This window comes from Rhincodon typus, chromosome 17 (genome assembly GCF_021869965.1).
Source record: "Rhincodon typus isolate 14 chromosome 17, sRhiTyp1.1, whole genome shotgun sequence".
In the NCBI taxonomy this organism is placed as follows: Eukaryota; Metazoa; Chordata; class Chondrichthyes; order Orectolobiformes; family Rhincodontidae; genus Rhincodon; species Rhincodon typus.
Genome location: NC_063348.1, coordinates 39,089,827 through 39,109,273, shown reverse-complemented (window position 1 = coordinate 39,109,273; position 19,447 = coordinate 39,089,827). Strand labels below are relative to the sequence as shown.

At 41.7% G+C, this 19,447-nt stretch overlaps 1 protein-coding gene across 6 annotated transcripts in view; it reads right to left on the bottom strand.

Moving 5' to 3' along the window:
- The window catches only part of mapk8ip1b (mitogen-activated protein kinase 8 interacting protein 1b), a 139,745-nt gene that overhangs the window by 84,654 nt on the left and 35,644 nt on the right, over positions 1 to 19,447 (bottom strand). Inside the window, exon 1 of one of the 6 annotated variants that reach the window (XM_048607382.1) lies at positions 13,964 to 14,174. The exons of the other annotated variants lie outside the window; for them this stretch is intronic. Coding sequence (XP_048463339.1) covers positions 13,964 to 14,037 — 74 coding nt within the window. The 5' untranslated portion in view covers positions 14,038 to 14,174. Of the gene's footprint in view, positions 1 to 13,963; positions 14,175 to 19,447 lie in introns of those variants that run through there. 6 annotated transcript variants of the gene reach the window in all.

The window sequence follows — 19,447 nt, the reverse complement described above, 5'->3', positions numbered from 1 at the left end:
CTGGATGTAGAAGCTGTTACAGCTAAAAGTTCCTGCTGCTAGAATGGCATGAGAGACAATTTTATTGAATTTGCCTTTGCCAAGCATTGTTTGTGTGATGTTACTATATTGAAATTTACTATATTGGAAGTTGCTGGTTAGTACTTAAAATAATCTATTATTCTGTTAAGTTTTCCAATAAAGTTATTCAAAGTTCTTCTTTCTTTTGTTTGTATTTTAACTAAAGTGTAAACAAAAAGTGTGTTTTGCCTCCAGCTGATACTTTGACCAATCGAATTGCATCTGGAACACAATACCTTACACTTGCCTTTAAAAAGAAGAAAAAAAGGTTAGGGTCTAGGCTATCTTCTGGATATATTTTGGAGGGGGTTCAATTCAGAGTGTGATATGGTGGGTCTTCGGTAGGATCCAAACCCTCTGATCGATACTGGAATAAAGGCTGACTGGCCAGTGGAAAAATTCAGGCCAAAATGTTCCATTTGTTTTTATTTAGGAGAATTAGAGTCAAGGAAGCACTCAGTGACATGTCTGTAACCCAGCCCTTGGAGTGTAAAATAGCTGCTGGATTTTGAACAGATATAAAAAAAAAAGCTATTCACAGAATAAGGGAAACACCCTCACTCCTCTTCATTTGAAAGATCTCTTTTCAAAAGCTGAGCTAGTGACTTGAAAGCCTCTCTAAATGCTGCTGCAAAATGAGACAGTTTATAAAGGGGAAATCCCAAGTGTACAGTCTTCAAGGGGATCAACCTGACCACATCTTCAGAGTGAAGATTTTAGTACAAATCTCTACTACCAGCAACTAATGCAGAGAAAACAGCCCTTCAGCTAATGGACATTCTACAAATAAGTGGGGAGTTGGTGGCAGTGGTAGTTGGGGGAAGGGGTGGGGGCCAAGACCATGTAGGAACAGGGACAAAAGATTAAACTTTTTTGAAGACTCACACTGTCCAAAACATGAACATGAACCAGTGCAGGGCAATGAATACAGTGATAACAAGAGTTGGAATGCAGATCAGTGAATATAGTGGTAACACAAGTTTCAAAACAGGCAACAGTGATGAACTTAAGTTTTAAAAGGTGGATACAAGGCAAAGACTTTACCAGGAGGGCACTGGAATAGTTGAAGCGGGAGATAAGAAACAAACAGAGGAGGGACTTAGTAGCAGGTAGACAGCGTTGTGCCTATATATAGACTCAGTAAACGTACAAGGCCATCTTGTTTATAAATCATGAAATATCAAAATGCATTACAGAGAAATCAGTTTTCAAACTCTCAAAATAAACCAATTGACCTATTCTACATAAGTCAGCATCACCGACACTTTACTGAATTTACATCCAATGCACAGTGGATGTGGCACTAGCGAAATTCTCTCATCAGGCAACTTTCTACAGGGGAAAATGTCCTCATTATCTGGCCACATCTTCCCACAATGCATTAGAAATGGCATGGCAACACAACCAGCTGACAGACTACAGACTGCGCATTCAAGCTCTAACACGTTGCTGTGATAGCAAAAACAACCATGAAGCTAAGTATTTGCTTCTTATAGCTATGTTCTTTCAGATTACGGCTAAAATTGTTAAGCTCTTTAAAGTTATCTAACCAAACAGCAATTAAACTCTGACTGACCTGGGCTTGTGTTTACTTAAAATTTTGCCACCTTAAAAAGGCATACAACTCCACCGTAGCAGAATTATAAACTGTGGACCACATAACATTTAATGATAAAATAGTGTATTTTGAGCAAGGGCGCTTGAAAACTTGCTACCTTCACAAGGAGTCTGACATGGTCTGCACCTTCTCCAGATTGTGCCAGCTGAGATACACAAACAAATCGTAAGGCACCAACTATTAACAAGTGGATGAGCAATCTCATTGTGTTTGAAGCAGAACACTGAACCTCAGCTCCAAATAAAGCAGACACTGTGTCTGCTTTACAAGAAAGTAATGGCTGCCTCAAAAGAATTACAAGATCAGTAATCACATTGAGCGCCTCTGACGACAATCAAGCATGCAGGCAATGCTCTGGAGATTTCTTAATGTCCACTAAATTCTGTCAATTGAATTAGTTCTTCAAATTCCCTCCACAGCAGTCCCCAAAGAATGAATTAGATTTAATTTTTTTTTTCCTATTTTTCACATCATGGTCTCCAGATTGCTTAACTTGTAATTCATACAAGGAAGGCAATACCACATTTTGTACAAAAAGGCAATGCTACCTTTCATACATGTTGATTTATTTTAGTAAAGGTTATTGAAAGAGTGGTGAATTATTTCATGGGGCAATACCATAGGCTAAGAAAGTGGCTCGAGATTGTTCTGGAATCCTTCAGCATCATCTAAACTCTTCTCCTTGCTCCATATTCTTAATTGCGCATTTCAGATTCTTTGTCAAGTCTCTGACAAAAATGAAGGGGGCTTTTTTTTTTAAATCTGGTTTTAACATCTGGGTGATGCATTAATGCCAGCTCCAGAGAAGGTACTGGTTGGCATACATTAGTAGAAGCTAATTGATATTGCACTGTCTAGTTCACCACTGAAATGGTGTGACATAGCTGTATTTTCACATTGATATGAACAAAAAACTTTTCACAGAAAGTCAAGTCACTTTGCGTCCAAGTGTTATACATATGTATAACATCACTTTAAAAACATTCAAAATTCCAAAAATAGAGGCAGATGGATTTCGGTTAGTTCTGAGGATCGTTTTTGAAGTAACTAAATTACATTATTTCTTAAGAGGAAGATGTCTTTAGTCAACTGCCTGTGTGTTATTGTTGAATTTATGATGGATACTTACATTAAATCAATTTAACCAGATGTGACTTTGGAACAGAAGGTTCAATGATTTAGTGCAGAAGAACATGGAGAACAGTTTCTCCTTCATGTCAAGCGAATTCTGACTGAATCCAGTCAGTTCAGGAGAAACAGTAACTCCAGCTGACCAAGCCAGTAAAGTTTGACTAGAAGTCTTCAAGTTGAGAAAGTTTAGATCAGAGTTGTGAAAGGTTCAGGCAATTAAACTTGGAAAAAGAATCAAAAATGATCTCAGCAGTGTGAGGGAAAGGGACTGTAAAACAGCAGTTAAGATTTTTAAAAAAGTGAAAAGATACAGGCGATCCTTCTGAGATAGAATTGTTCCTGGAGTAGGGTATAGTTAGACTGTGGGAGGGAGAGATTGTTACTCGGGTAGCAGGTAAAAGAGAGAGAGTGTGAAACTCAGGGCCTTAGTTCACCTTTCGGGAGGTGAAACAAGTGAACTTGTGCAAGACACAGCGGAGAGTTATTGATCCTGGAATGTAGAAGGTACAAATAGTAATTTTGCAGTGACACAAAAATTGAGGGTGTTGTTGTTAGTAAGGAGGATGGTCTCAGGCTACATCTGAAATTGAGCAGCTGGCAAGTTGGGCAGAACAGTGTTAGATGCGATTTAATCCTGGTAAAAGGTGATGCATTTTGGGTCGTCTAATAACACAAGGCTATACACAATGAATGTCAGTTCCCTAAGGTGTACTCAGAAACAAAGGGATTTTGGTGTACAAGTCCATATATCCCTGAAGGTCTCAGCACAAGTAGACAGGATGGTGAAGACGGGAACACAGGATACTTGCCTTCATCAGCCGGGGAGCAGAATATAGGAGCAAAGAAGTCTTGTTACAACTTTATAAAACACATTGTTAGGCCACAGATGGAATACCATGTGTAGTTCTGGTTGCCACACTATCAAAAGATTGAGATTACTCTGGACAGGATGCAGAGGAGATTCACCTGGATATTGCCTGGGATGAAAGGCCTCAGTTATGAGGACAGACCTGACAGGCTGGGTTTGTTTTCCTTTGGGCAGAGGTGGTGGAGGGGGAATCTGATTGATATATACAAAATTGAGAGGCAGAGACAGTAGATCGTAAGAAATTCTTCCCCGTGGCAGACGTGTCTAAGACCAGACAGCATAAATGTAAGGTGAGAAGCAAGTGTTTCAAAGGAGATCTGAGGAAACATTTTTTCACCAGAGCATGGTAGAAATATGGCCTGTGCTGAATGAGAGGCAGATGTAGGCAGGTATTCTTACAACATTTAAGTATCTGGATGAGCACTTAAAATACTAGGACATGGTAAGCTATGGACCAAGTGCTGGGAAATGGGGTTAGTGGTCTTTGTTGGTCAGCATAGAAACGGGCCCTTCGGACAATGTCTATGCTGTATGACTCTGACATAAATGTGTGGCCGAAAGACTAGTGTAGGAGCAGGGAGCCCTGGTTCATGGGTCACTGGCATCATGACTAGGATCTGCACCATTGGGATGGTCTACATCTCAATTGGACTGGAACTGTGGTTTGCAAGAACACCAACTCGGAAAGTAGGGTAGGTTTTAGACTAAAGTGAGGTGCAGAATTAAGCCATTTGGCCCATTGAGTCTGCTTTGACCTTCAATCATGGCAGATACTCAACCTCATTCTCCTGCTTTCTCCCGGTAATCCTTGATCCCTTTACTAATCAAGAATCTCTCTCTGTCTTAAATACACAGTTAAATGACTTGGCCCCCACAGCCTTCTGCAGCAATGAGTTCCACAGATTAACTACCCTCTGGCCACAGATTATTTTGAATTCATACAAGAACAGTTAGGAGGGCATGGAAGCAGAGCTAATGAATGTGAATTGGCAATTTAGGTTAAGGAATAGTCAACACAGATGCAGTCACAAACATTTAAAGTAGTCCAGAAAGCACAGAATAGATACACTTCACTTGCAACAACTAAAAAATTTAAAAGAGGGATGACCCAACATCATGGTTAACTAAAAAAGTCAAAGATAGTACCAAATTCAAAGGAAATATTATTCTACAAAAGACAGGAAGTCAGAGATTGGACAGAATATAAAAAAATTACTAAATGATTAATAAAGGAGACAGAAATTAAAGTAGAAGAGAAATTTAGCAAAAAATATAAAAGCAGACAGGAAAAGTTTATTCAAATATTTAAAAAGAAAATTAACATTTGGGGTGTTGGCCCTACACAGAATGGAGTGTATAAATCCATAATGGAGGATAAAGAGATGGCAGATGAATTGAAAAGATATTTGATGTCAGTCTTCACTAGAAAAGGATAAAGTCAAGTCCCAGAAATAGCAGTAAATCACGAATTGAAAGGAACTGAAGAAAGTTGTAGTTATTAAGGAAATACCACTGTGTCAATTGTTAGAATAGAGTTGACAAGTGGTCCTGATGGGTTTCATCCTAGGATCTGAAAAGAAATATAGTCAGTGAAATAGCAAGTTGATTAGTTTCAGGGAATGTTCCTTTAGGTTAGCTATTTTCCAATCTAACTCCTTTATTCAAAAAGGAAAAAGGTAGTATCAAACTCAAAAGGACATAGGATTCTACAAAGATAGGTGGAAGTCGAAATTGGACAGAATTATTAATTTTTTTCAAGAGGAAAGAGAAATGAATCAAAATCATAATCAAGGAACTTAATAGAATTCTTTGAAGTAGTAACTGGTACTGTGGATAAGGGGGAAACAGTTGATGTATTGCATTTACATTTCCAGGAAGTATTTGAAAAGGTGCCACAAAATTATGGAAAATAAAAGCTCATGATTTTAAGAGTAACACAATAGCATTAATAGAAAATGGGCTGGCTAATGGGAAGCAAAATGTAGGAATAAATGGGTCTTTTTCAGGCTGGCCAGATGTCACCAGTAGCATGCCACAGGAGTCAGTGTTGGGCCCTCAACTCTCTATATTTTATATAAATGCTTACTTGAGGGGTCTTATTTTGTTGCTACTTGCAATAAAGTTTAAATCATTCTTTCAGTACATGGAGAGATGATTTTTAAAAAGTAGCCAAATTAGACATAACTTGTGGTGATGAAAGATTATTATGCAGAAATGTAGAGTTGAGGTTTAAAATCAGATCAGCCATGATCTCATTGAATGGCAGATTAGATCAGAAGGGACTACTCAAGTTCCCTATTCAGATGTTCGGTTATGGAAAGTGTTGGGAAATAGGATGAAGCTTTCCTTTGATGTTTGTGTTAAGATCTGTGTCTTCTTTTTAAAATCCATTCAAGGGATGTGGATGTCACTGACCAGGGAGGTATTTATTTCCCAAGTGACAGTTAAGAGTGAACCACATTGCAATGTGTTAGGAATCACATGTAGACCAGACCAAAGCTTAAACGGTTTAGAAAATTGCTTTTTAAAGTTAAAAATAAAACTTCTTGGAGATTAACAGATTGGAAACAGTATAAAGATCAATCAGATCATTCTCAAGATGGAATGTTGTACATTGGTAGTGCCCCAATCTCTGGGCCAGAAGGTCTGGGTTTGCATCCCACCTGTCCCACTTGGACATTTGCAATGATCATTGCAAACAATTTGTCTACGGGGCTCAAATCTACTATTTCTAAGATTGCTGAAGAGAAAACTAGATAGGAATGGGAGGGCAGTGCAAGGAGGTTTCAAAGGGATTTGGACAGGCCGAATGCACAGGCAAGAATGCATGTGGCAGATGTAATATAATGTGAATAATTAATTGTGAGGTTACTCACTTGGTTAGGAATAAAAAAGGAATTTCTTAACATGTTGAGGGGTTGGGAAGTGCTGACATCCAAAGGGACTTGGATGTCTTTGTTTATGTGTCAACATAAGCTAATGTGCAGTTACAGCAAGCAATAAGGCAGGCAAATGGAGCATTAACATTTATCCTAACAGGGTTTGAAATGAGGAGTAAAAAATATGTTTTGCTGCAATTGTAGGGAACCACGGTGTACCCTCACCTGGAGTATTGTGTACAGTGTTCCTTCCCGAGGTAGTATGTACTTGCCATAAAGGGAGTGGAACAGAAGTTCACCAGACTAATGTCTGGGAAGTGGGATTGTCTCGAGTGTTTTTTTTTTCCTTTTTTTACAATGGGAAGCAAGCATTACTGGCAAGGCCAGCAATTGTTGCCAATCCCAAGTTGCCCTACTAAAACTAAATGGCTTGCTCAGCCATTTCACCGGACAATTAAGAGTCAACCACAACATTGTGGGTCTGGAGTCACATGTAGGCATTATCTAGATAAGGATGGCATATTGGTTTCCCTAAAGAGACACTGGTGGAACAAATTTTAAAAAAAAACAAACAAAATCAATGATAGTTTTATGGTCATCATTACTGAGACGGATTCTAAACATTCTTGGCCTGTATTTTCTAGTGTTTTGAAAAACAAGATGATTTCATTGAAAGTTAAAGTTTGCAGAGATTGACAGCATAAAATGTGGATAGGATGTCTCCCCAAGACAGTCTTCTCTTTCTAGATTCACGGTCTCAAAATAAGAGAGGAGTCATTATTAATGAGATAAGGAGGAAGGTCTTCAGAGGGTGGTGGCTTTTTAAGTTCTCAACACCAGAGGAATGTGAAAGCTCAAATCATGCAGCATATTGAAGAGTGAAGCCAATGGGTTTCTGGATTATATTGGCATCATGGGATATGGAGATAGGAGGTGGAGAACAAAATGGTGCTAAGTAAAAACCTACTCCTGCTCCAAGTCCTATGTTCCTATGAAATATTGGTCAGTTTCTGTCGTTAATTCTCTTTGCTAGAGTTCACAAACTTCTTTCAAATAGACTTTGTAGACTTTTTGCTGTGGGTCACCATTTAAATAGATCTTGAAGACTGTTTTTACCAATGCACTATTTAAGCAGGCTCTATCGACCTGCTGTAGTGCACTGCTTAAATAGGTTCTCTTAACTGTATGCTACACAGTTGCTTATATAGACTACAGAATCTTTACATAGAGCACTGCTTAGACAAACTCTGCTTGCTACGTACATAGATTTAACTATCAAATCAAGCATCACTCACACCAAGCAGTGTGTCTTGCCCTCGGGTCCTGGTCTCTGCTACTAGCAGAAACATCTCTACATCCACTCTATCGAGGTCTCTCAGTATTCCTCTAAGTTTCAACCAGATCTGCACTCCCTCCCCCGCCCCTCAACATCCTTCTACGTTTTATAGAATACAGACCCAGAGTCTTCAACCGCTCCTCATACGACAAGCCCTTCTTCCCCAGCACCATTTTTGGAAATCTCCTCTGGACCCCCTCCAAGACCTCCTTAAGCACGGGCTCAAAACTGCTAACAAATTCCAAATACAGTCTGACCACAGCTTATTACAGCCTCAGCAGTACAGCCCTGCTCTTGTATTCTAGCCCTTTTGAAATAAATACTGACATTGCATTTGGCTTCCTAACTGCCAACTGAACCTGCATGTTAACCTTAACAGAATCCTGAACTAGGGCTCCAAAGCCCCAAAATATTTCCGATTTCTGAAGCCTTTCCTTATTTAGAACATGGTCTAAACCTCTATTCTTCCTACTGAAGTGCATAATCTCTCACTTTCCCAGCATTGCCACTGGTGTCTTCAACTGTGAAAACTGATGCAAAGTACCTATTCAATTCCTCCACTACAACTTCTCCAGCCTCATTTTCCAGCAGTCAAACATCCACACTCACCCCGCTCACCTTTTATGTTTAAAAATACTCTTGCTATTTTTTATACATCACTGGCTAGCTTACACTCAAATTTAATCTTCTCCTCCCTTATTGGAATTTTAGTTATTCTCTGGTTTTTAAAAGAATTCTCAATTCTCTGGCTTCCCATTAATCTTCACAACATTTTGTACCTTTTTGTTGGCTTTTATGCTGTCCTTGACGTCCCTTGTCCTCCCCGGAGTACAGTTTTCCTTCCTTGGGATCAATTTCTGCTGTGCCTCCCAAATTACCATTGGAAACACCTGCCATTCCTGCTCGGATCCTCTTCCAATCAAGGCTAGCCTGTTCTTTCCTCATGTCTTTGTAGGTACCTTTACTCAATAATACCATTACATCCGATTCCAGCTTCTCCCTTTCAAACTGCACAGCAAATTCTATCATATTACTATCACTGTCCTCAAGGAAGCTTAAGGTGAGGGAATTCCTAATCAAGTTTGTCTCATTACACATCACCAAATCCAAAATTGTCTTTCCGTACTGGACTGCACCACGAGTTTGCTCCAAAAAAAAAAAAAAAAAAAAAAAAAAACAACATCTTGTAGACATTCCACAAATTCCTTTTCTTGTGGCCCACTACCAACCTGATTTTCCAGGCCACCTGCATATTGAAGTCCCCCACAATTATTTTAAAGTGCCTTTCTCACATGCCTTTTCTATCTCGTTTTCTTCCCCACATCCTGACTACTGCTGGGAGGCCTTGACATTATTCCCATCAGGTTCTTGTTTCCTCTGCAGTTCCTCATTTCTACCCACAGATTCTATGTCTTCCAACTATACTTCTTACTTTCAATTTAATTTCATTTCTTACTAAGAAGGCAACTCATCTCCTCTGCCCATCTGCCTGTCCTTTTGATAGGATACATCCTTACATATTTAGTTCCCAACCCTGATCCTTGCAGACACATCGCTATTGTGATATGCACGATATCATACCTGCCAATTTCAATCTGCACGGCAAGCTCATTTTCCTTATTACACATATTGTGTGTATTTTAAAACAACATCCTCAGTCCTGTGTTAACTGCCCCCTTCTGACAGTTGTCTCCTTATCTGCCATGACTGGTTAGACTCCTGACCCTTTCCTACTGTCCTATTATTTGCTACAGAAACTTTGACTTCTGCTGAGCCCTCCCTCCCCTTTAATTTTTTCCTATAACTTTCCATGCAACTGAGCCCACAACCTCCCTATTTAGAGTTCAGCTCTATCCACAGTCCTAATTACACGAGGATCACCAGGACTCTCAGCATGACTCAGGGGGTACTGGTTCTATTGGAACTGCTCCTTCCTTCCTCAATACCAGTGCCAATGTTCCATGAATTTGAAGCCATTTCTCCCACACCAACCTTTGAGCCACACATTTACTTCTTTAATCTTGTTAACTCTGTGCCAAGTTGCTCATGGTTCAGGTAGTAATCCAGGTATCACCAGCTTTTTGGTTCTGCTTTTTAAATTTTAGTTCCTAGCCACTCATATTTCTTCAGTAGAACCTCTCTTCTTTCTACTGATATCATTGGCATCTATATGGACCATGACAATTAGATCGTTCCTCTCCCACTCCAAGCTCCTCTGAAGCCCTGATGAGATATCGCGAACTCAGACACTAGGCAGGCAACACAGCCTTTGAGACACTTGATCCTGGCCACAAAGCACAGGATCTATTTCCCTGACTGAACTATCCCCAATTACAACTACATTTCTCTTTTTTTCCACCCCACTCTTAAATGGCTCCTTGTACCACTGTGCTATGGTCAGTTTGCTCATCCTCCTACCAGCCCCCACTCTCAGCCACAGACAGCAAAAATCTGAAACTCGTTGGACAAGCTCAAGTGCTGAGAGTCCTTCAGCACTACCTCCCTTGCTGGTAGTCACACCTTCCCGTCCCTGACCACGGACCAAATTTGAGACAGTTAATCTCAGGGGTGCAACTGCCTCCTGAAACACAGCATCACGCTTCCTGATGGGTCAAAGCTCAGACTCCAGATCAACTCTGAGCTGGAGTTCCTCAAGCAACCAACACTTACTACAGATGTGATCACTCTGAACCACAAAATGGGGTCCACTAGTTCCCACAGCAATTACAGGCTTTGTTATTAAATTCAAATTTCTCCATCTGCCATGGAGAGATTCATATCTATACCTCGCGAACATTGACCTGGGGTTCTGGTCCAGTAGTTTACTACTACACTACTCTCCTGTGAATTAAGATGTCTACACAACTCCAGATTGGATCCTCACTAAAAGAAAAAAAAAGTGCGTTCATTTAGAAGCTTTCACAGCCAAATGTCTCAAAGTGCTTTACACCCAGAGACAGATAATCGAAGTTAATTCACTGCCACAATCCAATTGACATCAAGAAAAGGCTAGGGGCACTGGCAACAGCACTGAAGACTTGTACTCCAGGACTTGCTGAACTCTCTGCCAAGCTACAACACTGGCATCAACCCAAAAAATGTGGAAAATTGCCCAGTTATGTCCAGTACACACACACAAAAGACAATTACAACTCGGCCAATTACCACCCCATCTACTCTTGATCATCAATAAAGTAATGGAATGTGTCGTCAATGCTGCTATCAGGCAGCAACTGCTTAGCAATAACCTGCTCACTTACACTCAGCTTGTGACCTCATTTCAGCCTTGGCTCAAACGGATACAGAAGCTGAATTTCAGACAAGAGTGGAGAACGTTTATCATTGATATCAAGGCATGCGGCTTCAAGGAGTCCTACCAAAACTAGATCTACAGTCAATAGCAATTGGGCAGGGGGAGGGGGGTGGAAATCTCTACTGGTTGATGTCATACATGGCATACTGTTACTGCACAGCCATTTTACAGGTTAATAAGTTCCAGGGCATTTCTGCAGGAATACCTCAGTGGACTGTCCCAAGCCCAACCATCTTCAGCTGCATCAATGACCATCCCTCGATCAGAAGGTCAAAAAGGTGAGGATGTTCACCGACGATGCAACAATGTTCATAACTCAAATATTGATGCAACCTTTGTCCAAAAGTACCATGACATGGAAAACATCCAGGATCCAGGTTTGGGCTGATAAATATAGAAAGTCAGAGTCATACAGCATGGAAACAAATCTATTGATCCAACTTATCCACACTGACCCGTCTGGCCTACTCCCATTTACCAGCATTTGGTCCATATCCCTCTAAAGCCTTCCTATTCATATACCCATCCAGATGTCTTTTAACTGTGGTAATTGTATCTGCCTCCACCACCACCTCTGGCAGCTGACAAGTATTCCAGCCAGACAAGTGCCAACAATGGTTATATCCAACAAGACAGAATCTAAACATGGTCCCTAGACATTCATTGGGATTCCAAGATGGTAATGCCAAACTAGAGACATCCTCAGGGTTACCATTAACCAGGAACAGAAGTAGATTAGCTATACAAATGCTGTGACAAGATCATGTCAGAGGCTAGGGATCGTGCATGGATTAACTCATCTCCAAATTCTATAAAGCCCTGTCCACTATCTCCAAGGCACAAGTCAGGAGTGTCGTGGAATACACCCCACTGACCTACACAAGAGCAGCTCCAACACCTACACAGAAGCTTGACACCATCAAGGACAAAACAACCCACCATACTCAAGCATTCACTTCTGACATGACCACTCACTAGAAAAAAAAAGTGTGTGTATCATCTACAAGGTGCACTGCAAAAAGTAAACCAAGCCTCCTTAGACAGTGCATTCCAAAGCCACAATCACTACTATCTAGGAGTAGAAGTGCAGCCATTCCTTCAATGTCACTTGGTCAAAATCCCAGAATCCCCTTCCTAAAAGGGATTGTGCTGTTACTTACACCAAAGTGGATTACAGCGTTCAGGGCAGCATCTAAAAGGGTAATTAGGGACGGTCAATACGTCTAGGTCCAACCATGCCTACAATAGAGTGAATTTTTAAAAATTTAAGAAACACAAGCAACCTATTTGTACACAGCAAAGCTCCCAGAAAATGTCAAAGTGTTAACAACTAGATAATCAGTTTTTAGAAGTTTATTGGGTGATATTATTAGCCAGGACATTATTAGCGAGAACATTCCTGTTCTTCTCTGAAATCGGTCATGGGATCTTCAACTTTGATCTCCACTGATGAGGAAGGAGATCATCTAAAAGACAACTCCAGCAGTGCTACACTGCCTCAGTACCAAAGTGGCAGCCTTGTTTGGCCTGCTAAGCTACATGCAGAAGTTTGGGACTCTGTTCAGAAAAGAGCAATTGATGATAGATCAATTGTTCATTTTAAAATTGGAAATCGATAAGATGAATCCCAACAAATGGCTTGAGGTGATAAGTGATCTCCTTCTATTCCAATTTTTCAATGCCAAGGAATTGAGAAAAAGAAAGATAATCAGATCCGAAGAGGGAGCTGGATGAACACAGTAGGCCAAGCAGCATCAGAGGAGCAGGAAAGCTGACGTTTTGGGTCTGGGCCCTTCTTTAGAAACCCATTTCTGAAGAAGGGTCCAGACCCGAAACGTCAGCTTTCCTGCTCGGCCTACTGTGTTCATCCAGCTCTACACCTTGTTATCTTTAATCAAATCTGAAGTTGTGCAAGACATGTTACCTCAGGTGAGGCAGGGAAGAAAAGGAGGAGAGAGGTGTAGTGATTAAATCACTGGACTACTAATATTCACAAACACAGTCAGAGAGAGAAAGCTGTAGAAGGTGCAAAGGCAGTGAAACACACACTGGCTATCAGTTGTTAAAAACAAGTATTAAAGTGTCCATTTCACAACTTCCTCACTGTCAAAACCTTGCCACTGATCACGCGGGGAAAATTCAACCTTTGAGCATATCTCCTGAATGACTCAGCAGATCTATATACTTTGTAGACCCCAGTTCCTGCTACATGGGCAAGTTGATGAAACTCAACCACATATTACAAATCACCATTAGGCACATAACGTAAAGCACAGCCAGGATTTTGACAACAAGATGAAGCTTTTTTGACCACGACGCAAGGAAAAACAGTGTAACAATTTTTCTAAATAAACTTTAAAGCATAACGAGAGCTATACCCATTTCCATGAGATGGAACTAAATCTCCTCTTTCACGCTATGAAGTATATACATTGTAGGTTTGCATTGTAACAGAGGTACTAGATGGATCATAGCCAGGAATGGATCTCAGGAAAATTACAGAAGAAAAATTCCTTTGAAATTCTAACTTAGCTTTCCAGAAAATCCTATTGATTTCATACAAAGCATAAAACAATCCTTTAGAAGACAGGACGGAAAAAGTTAGACAGATTCAGCATACACTGAGTAACAAATTGCTCATTTGCTGATTAAAGGACTCCCAACAAAATCAGTCTTAGTAGAAAAATCAAAACAGCCACCCGCCTGCCTGCCTGCGACCTTCCACACTACCACAGACTGGATTTGATAGTTTTCCTACCATTCTTCCCAGTGATCCTCAATCCAACTCCCCTCCTCCTCCTCAGAGTTCATTTTGGAAGCAGGAGGAGACATCGATCAGCCACTTGATTCTTTTCTTTCTACATGTTCATGAAATAAACAAATGCAGGTGAAGATCCCACTTCCTTCAGTGTCCTTGATTTGGGTTTTTTTCATAATTCAAATCCATTCTCTAGCACAAAAGAACCTGCCCTTCGCTGCACAAAGCGCTACGGAAAAGAAACCGTTATGATATGAGCCTCTATATATAACCAGCCCAAAAACAGGAAATGCAGCCTGGCCCAGCTCAAAACAGCCAGCTGGCAAAGCTATCCTCATTCATTATTTACACACTAAAATCAATAAGTTACATTTTCTAAGAGCTGTTGTTTCCCTCTCTCTCTCTCTCTCGCTTTACCCTTGCAGTCTGGGAGATCCTGTTACTCTAATCGATGTTCTGCATTCCCTCTGCTGGACTCAGCTTACAGCCAACCAGAGTTCCGGGGAAAAGACAAAACTGGTCCATGAACGATGTAGGGTCAAGAGACACAATCGGGCATTCTGCTCAATTCATGGCCACTGTTATCCCCATTCAAAATCTTCCAGTAGAGATAACCAAAATCCGTTGTGTTCAACAGTAGCTTTAAAAAACAGGTTAAGTTCTTGGATTTAAAACTCTTTCTGCTGCACACACAAGTATCCATTGTTCACAGTGGCTCAGCTGATCACCCCCTTACATTGCAGTCATCAGTTTGTGGCTTCAAGGACAACTTCAGAGACTTAAGTCTAATCCTATCACATATTTCAGCCTGTCACTCCCAGTACAGTAGGGAGGGAGTGCTACACATTCAGGGGTCTCTCTTTCATATGAGATTTTAAATTGAGGCTCCAATTGCCTTGTTAGGTTCAATGGCGATTTGGTCATTTCTGCCTGCAAAATTGCAGATCAGAAGATTTGGCCATTTTTACCATCTGCTATGGGGATTTACAAGCTGACATTCAACCTGTTCGATGATGAAAAAAAAACCTTCCACAACCAAGTCTGTGTGGGGCAGAAGGTCTGGATTTGTGTCCCACACAGGGATGCTACTACTGCATCACAGGATCTCCTATTGAAACAATACTATTAAGTATGTATCTAATTAAAGGTTGCAGCATTGCTCTGTGCAAATTCAGCTGACATTATTCTCTACAATCCAACATGGTGTGTATTTTGAAAGAAGCAAAACAGAAAATGCTGGAGAAACTCAGCAGATCTAGCAGCATCTATACACAGGGAAAGAGTTAACATTGAGTCCAATATGACTCTTATTCAATTTTGATATAGCTGACAAAGATGTGACCACTTGTGGAGGATTCCAAATCCAGAGATGATAAGTATCAGATAATCATTAATTCATCTATATGGGAAAATCAGGAGAAAGTCCTCTACCTGCAGAGTGGTGAAAACATGAAATTGACTTCCACTTGGAGTCATAAAACTAAACAGCAAAAGATTCATTTAAGGGGAAACTGAATAAACAAATGAAGGGGGATGGAATAGTGGGATATGTTGATGGGGTGAAAGAAGAGGGGGTATGATGAGTCATGTGTGGAATACAAATCTCTTTCTGTTCTTAACCGTGGTCCAGATTATTTGGGCCAACTGGTCTCTTTCAACGCTGTAAATTCCATCTAAAAAAAAGCATTGCTCTCCCCACCACCACCCCCCCCAAAAGTGCATGGGGAACAACAATAAGGAGAAACTGTCTGGCAAGTTGAAGAAAGTGAGGGATGGAGTAGTTGAAAGGAGTGGAGCTAGTGAAATTGTTGTTAGTTATTTAAAATAATCCAACAATGCAGTAGGTACAAGGTCTTAAAATAATAAATGGGGGACACATCATGATTGGACTGAATTGGAAACAAACATTTGTCTGCTTGAACTACCAGAGTAGTCAGTGAGGCAAACTCATTATGTATGGCGTTTTTGTCATTTACAGATATCGCAACAGCAAACATTCCAAAATAAACAAAGTGACAATGTTAAGGGCTGTAGTTATGGTAGCAACAAATTGCGACCTACGAAGCTTTAAGAGGAGATGCATTGCAATAATTGCACTCCTTGTGACACTTTTCTGTATTCTTCGGCTGAACTTGAGGGCATAGAAATAAAAAAGTAGTTTATTAACATCACCTCAATTGGAGTGGCTGGTCCAGACTTTGATGCTAAAATAAGGTGTCTGTGCACGGGTAAGTAGGGCAGATGCTTGTAGGAGACATGGGCAAGGAGTTGAAAAAGTTGCTAAACCAATCACTACTACAACTCACCCTAAAGCTCCCCATGAATTTCAAGAAATTGTTGTATATGTGCATTTCTTGCCTAATGAATTCTACACAAAAAGTTGGGGCTAGCATTTGTCATGAAAAGGGCCCTTACACTTAAGATTTAAGCTTCTGCAGTGCTCCAGGTCTGCAAATCACTCTCTGGAACACAAGCATATAATTTAACAGAAATTGTTGGAAAAAAAAACTCAGCAGGTCTGGCAGCATTTGTGGAGAGAAATCATGTAATGTTTTGGATCCAGTAGAAAAAGGTCACTGGACCCAAAAACCTGAACTCTGCTTTCTCCCCACAGATGCTGCCAGACCTACTGAATTTTTCCAACAATTTCTGTTTTTCTTTGATTTTTAGCATCTGCAGTTTTCAGATTTTTGTTTTGGGTACAATTTAAACTGGAATCTTAATCCAGACAGCAATATATTTTTCTTACAGATTTTGAAAGTTTTTCACACTTTTTCCTTTTGATCACTTATCTGATACTCCGTTAATTCCCTCTATTTCCATTCCTGTCCCCAATTTGATGCTCAACTTATTTTATGCTCTGCTTTTCCTGTTTCTTCTCAATCCTTAAAGCATTGGGTCCCATTGTTCACTAAGGACACCATCTGTCTCAGTCACCTTCACTTTTTGAGCAATTCCTAACCAAAAAAAAAGCTGAAACTAAAGTTTCAGGTAAGAGGTCCAACTCATGCAGCAGGAATAGGTGCAGAATTTTCTAGCATTCTTTCAAATGTAGTAATAATGGAGAGAATACAAAGCATTACAAAATAAAACCTCTCTCAGATGCAGAGTGTCAAGGGAAGTATCAGTTTACAAATGCACAAGGTGATATCTCCCAAAGGTAAAATGCCATCTTTAAAAGCACATGGAACAGGCAGCTGCTAGGAAAACTGGTTTGACCTCTCTGCTATTAAATCTCATTAACCTCCAGAAATGTCACACAGTACTTTCCAGTTAACCATGACTAGAATGACACTGCCTCAGATATAGGCTAGAGGCTTTCAGAGGTAACGTAGCCTATCCAAACCATTGCATCTGTAAGCTTTTGGTGGAATGACAAGATTACTCCAAACTCAATGCTCTATTATTTCCCAGTTCCATGACTGCAGAGATTTGAACCTATTTCAGAAATGCAGGACCTGCAATATTGTTTCGTGATTTAATTCTGAAGTAAATCTGGATGTTAGCCAGGTATAGAATCAAAACAATCCCTAGCAGATAGGGGCCATTCAGCCCATCAGGTCTGCACTGACCCTCCAAACAGCTTCCCACCCCATCCTTATAGTCCTGCATTTACCACAACCTGCACATCCCTGAATGCTATAGGGCAATTTAGCATGGCCAATCCATCTAATGTGCACATTTTTGACCTGCGGGAGCACCCGACGGAAACCCCCACACACACAGGGAGAATGTGCAAACTCCACACAGACAAGGCAGGAATCGAACCCAGAACCCCCTGGTCCTGTGAGGTAGCGGTGCTAACCATAGTACCATGCTACTACCATTAGGTATCCATGTCATGTTCAGTAATTTTGGCTGTCTTTGCATTCTCTTCTTCAAACATACGCGATACACTGAACATTTTTGTTGTCAAGTGCAATGCCGGTGACTGAGAAGGATGTTTATTTCTGAAGAAATTTCAAATTTTCTGAAGGGTCCCGACCTGAAATGTCAGCTTTCCTGCTCCTCTGATGCTGCCTGGCCTTGTGTGTTTATATCCAGCTCCACACTGTTATCTGACTCCAGCATCAGCAGTTCTTACTAGCCTCCGCCTACCCTGCTCCTCCTACCGCCGGCGCAACTCCGCCCACAGCCGACGCCAACGTCGCTCCGCCCACAGCCTCCATAGCCAGCAGCTCCAGAGGAGACAGCAGCACCCAGCCCTGCCGAGTGTTCACCATTCCCCCCAGACCTACCCCTTACTGAGGACAAACAGTCAGTCCTCAGCAAAGGGCTCACCTTTGACCCCTCCACCCACAGATCAACGAATACCGCTCACACTTGGACATAGAGCAGTTTTTCCGCCGCCTCCACGCTTACTTCTTCAACCGTGAACCTAACCCTCCCTCTACTGACCCCTTCTCCCGCTTCCAACACACCCCCTCCTCCTGGACACCACCCCAAGGCCTCCTACCCTCCCTCGACCTCTTCATCTCCAACTGCCGTCCAGACATCAATCGCCTCAACTTCTCCACCCCTCTCACCCACAGAACGTGCAGCCCTCCGCTCCAATCCCAACATCACCATAAAACCCGCAGACAAGGGAGGCGCAGTTGTAGTATGGCGCACTGACCTCTACATCGCCGAGGCCAGACGCTAACTCTCCGACACCACCTCCTACCGCCCCCTTGATCATGACCCCACCCCTGAGCACCAAACCATCATCTCCCAAACCATCCACAACCTCATCACCTCAGGTGACCTCCCACCCACGGCCTCCAACCTCATCGTTCCCCAACCTCGCACTGCCCGCTTCTATCTCCTTCCCAAAATCCACAAACCTGAATGCCCTGGTCGACCCATTGTCTCCGCCTGCTCCTGCCCCACCGAACTGATCTCCAACTATCCAGACTCCATTTTCTCCCCCTTGGTCCAGGAACTCCCGACCTATGTCCGTGACACCACCCACGCCCTCCACCTCCTCCAGAACTTCCAATTCCCCGGTCCCCAACACCTCATCTTTACCATGGACGTCCAGTCCCTCTACACCTGCATTCCCCATGCTGATGGCCTTAAGGATCTCCGCTTCTTCCTGTCCCGCAGGCCCGACCAGTCCCCCTCCACTGACACCCTCATCCGCTTAGCCGAACTCGTCCTCACCCTCAACAACTTCTCCTTCAATTCCTCCCACTTCCTACAGACAAAGGGGGTAGCCATGGGTACCCGCATGGGCCCAAGCTACGCTTGCCTCTTTGTAGGTTACGTGGAACAATCTCTCTTCCGTACCTACACCGGCCCTAAACCCCACCTCTTCCTCCGTTACATTGATGACTGTATCGGCGCCGCCTCGTGCTCCCACGAGGAGCTCAAACAGTTCATCCACTTCACTAACACCTTCCAACCCAACCTTAAGTTTACCTGGACCATCTCTAACACCTCTCTCCCCTTCCTGGACCTCTGTCTCCACATCGGGCAACCACCTAGAAACCGATATTCATTTCA